At 42.1% G+C, this 6,000-nt stretch overlaps 3 protein-coding genes across 3 annotated transcripts; all 3 read left to right on the forward strand.

The window, feature by feature from the left end:
* Positions 1–30: 30 nt before the first annotated feature.
* On the forward strand, positions 31–234 carry VICG_02011 (uncharacterized protein; the record flags this gene model as incomplete). Its single annotated transcript, XM_007605394.1, has 1 exon — positions 31–234. One exon carries the CDS (start codon positions 31–33, stop codon positions 232–234), a length of 204 nt encoding a protein of 67 aa, XP_007605456.1.
* Positions 235–826: 592 nt separating this feature from the next.
* VICG_02012 (uncharacterized protein) lies at positions 827–1,894 on the forward strand (the record flags this gene model as incomplete). Its single annotated transcript, XM_007605395.1, has 1 exon — positions 827–1,894. The coding sequence occupies one exon, from the start codon at positions 827–829 to the stop codon at positions 1,892–1,894; it is 1,068 nt and encodes a 355-aa protein (XP_007605457.1).
* A 966-nt stretch (positions 1,895–2,860) lies between these two features.
* VICG_02013 (uncharacterized protein) lies at positions 2,861–5,488 on the forward strand (the record flags this gene model as incomplete). The annotated part of the gene is made up of 1 exon (XM_007605396.1): positions 2,861–5,488. One exon carries the CDS (start codon positions 2,861–2,863, stop codon positions 5,486–5,488), a length of 2,628 nt encoding a protein of 875 aa, XP_007605458.1.
* Between the last annotated feature and the right edge of the window lie 512 nt (positions 5,489–6,000).

Genomic DNA, 6,000 nt, shown 5'->3' on the forward strand with positions numbered 1-6,000 from the left:
TATTTTCCAGGAATGAATGATAGCCCTTAGATGACCACAGATCCCATAGATATACTAAAGAAGTACATAAATGAAAACGTATTGGCTGGCATTAGGACAGGAGAGTGCTTAGAGGGCAAGCTCATAGGCTTTGACGAACACCACAATGTTTTACTAGAGCTAAACAGTGTGCCTAGATTTGTTCGTGGTGAAGTAATTGTTTATATTGGACAAAAAAATGAAGGAAAGCATTGATAAGATGTTTCCAAAGCATCTTGGTTATTTTTAAGGAGTCATACAGAAATTAAATAGTAAACTAACGGGCGATTTTTATTGAAGTATGCTGGTTCTTTCATTTTGAATAGAACTAAACCGAAACAATATAAATTATAAGTGTAGGTAGCGTCACAAATTCTCGTTGGGTATTTTTACCTGTAAGTGATCTCAAGAATGTGATGATGAAGTAAGAGCACAGTTGTACATCAATTACAAGGGAGGAAAGTTGAGAAGGCAATGGCACGACCGTTCTTGTAAAAATTTTTATCAAATTTTTTGATAAGTTCTGTCTGATTTTCCACATCACAAAATGTTTAATTAAATCATTATGGATAGTTTAGCTGATGTCAAGCTTGGTACGCACAATGCGGCTAACAAACAAGCAGGCATTGTTGGAAGACTCAAGCATCTTCTCAGTACTTCATATGCTGTGATCAAGAAAGCACTAGCCAGTGAGTTTACAAAATATCTATCTCTGCATATAATTATTTTGGCGGCTGCACTTGCATACCACTGCATTGGGCTGTGATGGTTCTACCCAGAGAATACCAAGATAGTAGTAAACACAGCCATGCCCACCACCTTCTGTCTCGTAAATGTGGACTATTGGCCACCAATGATCTCGTACATTGCTACTAGGTATGGAATTATTTTAGTGCTACAAGTGATGGGATTTTACTCTAAGGTTTGGAATAGTAAATTTAAACCCATTGACTGCGATGAAGTTACATATACAAAAAGAGAAATTTTCTGGGGAGTGTTGGGCTTATTGCTGTTAGTAGCATGTGCTGTAGCACCTGAATTATTTTTCATTATAGGTGGTGTTGCTATTGGCACTATAATCTCATATGGTTTTGTCAAGCTTGTTTCCTTCATCACCTCAAAGGTATCAACAACTGGCCTCATAGTTTTTGGCAACTGTCTCGTCGCAGCAGTGGTTCTCTTGCGAGCATATTATACACCCTATCTTCTGGGAGGTACTCCCATTACTGAATACTTCCAAAACAAAGGCTCGGACATTTCTCAGTATGAGAAGTTTTTTGCCGATCTCGATGTTGACATTTCAAGAGTGTTTGTTGTAGATGGTATGCTTTCTGACAATGCAGCCAGCAATGCTATTCCATTCAAGTCCATGATGAGCATTATAATCGGCAAGGGCACTATCCAGAACAACAGCTTTGAAGCAGTCAAGGCTTTGCTGTTGCACGAGATAGGACATGCAAGACACTTTGATCTTTTATCCATCTTCGTTGCACCCTACATTATTGCATCCCTAGCAATGTGCTTTCTGGTGAAGAATATTAAGAAGGATGAGAACAAGTCTGCACTAAAGCATTACGTGACGGTGAGCGCTCAGATCGCATTATTTTTCCTCATCGCCACTCTGGCTGGCAATTTCATTGCAAATATCTGCGAGTTTAATGCAGACAGGTTTGCATGCTCATATGCAGAATCATGTGCCGATCTATCTCAAGGTGTTTTAGAAATAACTAAGAATAACAAAGCCCTAACATACTACTACCCACCATTCTCATTACTGTTCGACCATCCCTCTAACTTCCACAGGATGAGGCAGAACAACTACATGGTCAACGGAAGCGTAGAAATGACGCCTGCGCTAGATGGCTGTCCCTTCTAGAGCCAGGACATCTGCAGAACTGTGGTTTATCTTTGCACAGACATTGAAATAAATTACATAGTTAGCAGTGTTATTTAATTTCCATACAGCCTGATAGCTTGATGCACAGAACATTGAGCAGTATCCGTTTCTGGTGTGAGATTGAATAGAGTCCATCTGCGCGGCTTCCTTGAATGAATCAGGCACAACTAACTGTGCCGGTTTTGGCTCACTTCAGACTGATCCTTCTATGCCAAGAGTCCAGTAGCTGATTAATGCAAGCGTGTAGACAGGCAGAGGATGTTCTTGATAATGGCAGCCGTTGGGTGGATACATGGTCTGTACAGGGAACAAACTATTTCTATGTCTGATAGAGACCACAGACAAGAGTCATCTATGAATGGATCTGACCTGTACACAGAAAAGTCGGCATGCTTATAGTGTGCATCTGATTCATGTCCATGCAGTGATTTACTCTGTCCACTCTTCTGACTAGTGCTTAAATAAATGCAACTAACTTTATGTATTAACACATTATGGTTTAACTATATATATCTATATACTCACATACAATATCCCGCCACAGCATGCTACGGGGAATATGCTTGCATTCTGTACTGGACATTTAGACAATCAACAGCACACCCAATACCTACATTCAACTGTATTGCACAAAGAATGTAGTCGAGTTGTGCACTAACTACTCCAGTGTCATTTGTCCAACAGATCACAAGTCAGTCTGGAATGATTGCACCGGAATGATTTGGCATGACATGTTGACACCCGTCAACATTCTATTTTCAAATTGAATTTTTGAGTGGTAGCATGCACTCACAAAGACGTGCCAGCACAGTCAATGTGGTATTGGCAGTAATTACAGTCCTGCTTGTAGTTAAAGCGTATACATGTCATTGTAGTTTTTAACTTGGAGATATATCATTGATACTGTCCAATCCAACTATTTAAAAATTTTCAGCCACACCCCTTATGAATATTGCAGAGACGAGAAAGACATACAAAGCAATCTGGAGTCTACTTGTGCTCATGGGAGCTACACTCCAGAGCTCGGACAATGGTGCAAACCCAGGTGGAATCTATAGCTTTGGAAATTATCCTGAGAATGAAACTGTAATATCTATATGTAGACAAGGCATTACATCTATTGACAGCAATATTAAGAGACTAGTGAAGCTAGAGAAGCTGGAACTCAGTCATAACAATCTCAAGGCACTACCATCTGAGATAGGAGAATTGAAGAATTTACAGCATCTGGTTCTTAGTAATAACAAGCTCAAGACACTGTCAGATGTAATAGGAGAGCTGGAGAATCTAAGTACACTGCATCTCGATGATAACGAACTTGAGACACTGCCAGCAGCAATAGGAGAGCTGGAGAATCTACGAGATCTGGATCTTGGTGATAACCAATTTGAATCATTTCCAACAGTGATAAGAAAACTAAAGAATCTAGAAAGACTGATTCTCGACAATAACAAACTTGAGTCATTTCCAACAGTGATAGCAGAGCTGAGGAAACTACAGACCTTGGAACTTCTTGGTAACAAGCTAAAGCTATTGCCAGACGAGATAGGAGAATTGAAGAATTTACAATATCTGAATCTCAGTCTTAACAAACTCGAGTCATTACCGCCTGAGATAGGAGAATTGAAGAATCTACAACATTTGTTTCTTGGTGATAACAAACTTGAGATACTTCCAATAGCAATAGGAGAACTGGAGAATCTACAGAAACTGTATCTCCATAGAAATAATCTCAAGACATTACCAGTTGAGATAGAAAAGTTGAAGGAACTACGGATCTTGCAGCTCAGTGGTAACAAACTTGAGACACTGCCAGTTGAGATAGAAAAGTTGAAGGAACTACGGATCTTGCAGCTCAGTGGTAACAAACTTGAGACACTGCCAGTAGCAATAGGAGAGCTGGAGAATCTACAGAAACTGTATCTCAATGATAACAAACTTGAGACACTGCCAGCAGCAATAGGAGAGCTGGACAATCTACGAGAACTGTGTCTTAGAAATAACAAACTCAAGATACTACCATCTGAGATAGGAGAGCTGGGGGATCTACAGTATTTGGATCTTAAAAATAACAAACTTGAGACACTGCCAGCAGCAATAGGAGAGCTGAAGAATCTACGAGAACTGAATCTCAGTGGTAACAAACTTGAGACACTGCCAATTGAGATAGAAAAGTTGTCAGGTTCAATGCAATTATTGAACTTAAGAGGCAATAACATTTCAGAGGTTGGCGATGGAGAAAGGACTGTGGGTAGGAGAGAACTGAGAGCGATATTTGGGGATCGTGTTGTGCTTAGCAGTAACAGCGTTGAGTATGAAGAAGATGAAATTTCAGTCGAGGATGTGTACAGAGAACTTAAGAGCAAGCCAATGCACTGGAACTTCGAGATGCTGAGAACACTCAGACCGCAGTCAGTTCCCGAGTTGAAATGCAGCGAGGAGGAATTGGTGAGGCTGTGGAATGAGAGCATGTTTGTGAGTAAGTGGGACAGGCTGAGGCCCGGGGTCATTGAGACGATCGAGGCCAACAAAACAGTCCTTGTGGCAGTGTATGGAGAGGGCTTTTCTGCACTGCTCAGGACAGATGTAGACGGGGAGACCAGAAATAGGAATATCACAGAGATTGTTACAAAGGTTGCAGAGAACAAAGACAGCTACACCAGGGAACGAAACATATCAGAGCTCATTGGTAATGACAAAAGCGCCTTTATGGACATGTGGGAGAAGAACAGATGCATGTTCATAATGGGCGACAACAAGAGAACAATGGACGAGTTCATACACCACATCTACAATCCAGACAAAGAGTACAGGAGGTGGGGGATGAAGAAGAGGCACACGGGTCTGGCCAAGAACCTGCTTGGAGCCATACTCAATGCTCTTTCGAAAGAGAGTGATGGGGACGTGGTCGTCTCGAACATCAGTGGAATCTGTGAGGGGCTTGGGTATTGTCCGGACAGACAGATATCCGAGATGATGTTTGTGCACAATTTGCTGACAGGAGATGTGGAGGAGCAGGAAGGTAGCAGTCTGGAGGACAGAGTGAGGAAGGTTGTTGAGACATGGGTTGGGCAGGAAAAAGAACGGGTGTTTGATATTGCAGTGACGCCCCTGAATGTGGGGCAGAATGTACATGTTCAGAACTTCTGGAGACATGAGCTGCGGAACGAGGTTGGGCTTGACTTTGAGTTCCAGACGGGTATTATAGGCAGGGAGCAGCTAATGGAGATGGACAGATTCCGCCTACGTCCGGGGAATGCACTGAGGGCCTTCTACAGCATATTCACACCGGAGCACATGATAGACGTGCTGACAGGACGGATCAACAGCAGGGGCCGCATGGTGAGTATGATAGCACAGCTGATATGCAACAGTACGGAGATCAGCGATGAGGATAAGAAGCGGATGTGCCGGTGGGACGAGAAGGAGATACCGAGTGATCTTTCTGAGGATATTGAGTACATGATTGGATGGACCTTAGAGATCACTAGGGAGTTTGCGAAGTATTTCCTGGTTAAGATGGGTGTTATTGTTGAGAGGGCAGCTGGTGGGGAATATCCTCACGAAGACTAGGTGGATGTTTACTGCAATAAATTGGTTCGCAAACTTGATGTAGTGTGTTCTCTTTAATACAACACTCTGTAAGAAGGATTTTTGGTCTTTATTTTCCATCTGTAAGCAGCCTCTTCTCCAGGATACAGCATGGCGTTTTGGTGGATTCAGTACATACTGTTTAGATGTATCGTTAAGTGCACCACAGATACTCCAGTTCCATGTCTGCATGCCTGGATCCTTGGCCAGCTAAGGAGAACGTGCGGGACTTGGTTTAGTAGCAACTAATCCAGAGTCAAGGCTATTAAGTGCTGCAACTAGATTTTGTCTATTCATGAAGTGTGTAGATCACCTACCTCTTCGGCACACGGATACCAATGCCAAGAATCACAGGCTGGCAGCTCAGTAGAACAACAACCAAAGAACATTGGTGCAGAGGATAAAAGTCGAAGAGGATATTAGTAAGTAAAGATGTTTTAAGTCAGTGTTGAAGGCCAATTTAACTAATTCATGACATCCAACACTGATGCTCC

Source organism: Vittaforma corneae (genome assembly GCF_000231115.1).
Source record: "Vittaforma corneae ATCC 50505 unplaced genomic scaffold supercont1.24, whole genome shotgun sequence".
In the NCBI taxonomy this organism is placed as follows: Eukaryota; Fungi; Microsporidia; family Nosematidae; genus Vittaforma; species Vittaforma corneae.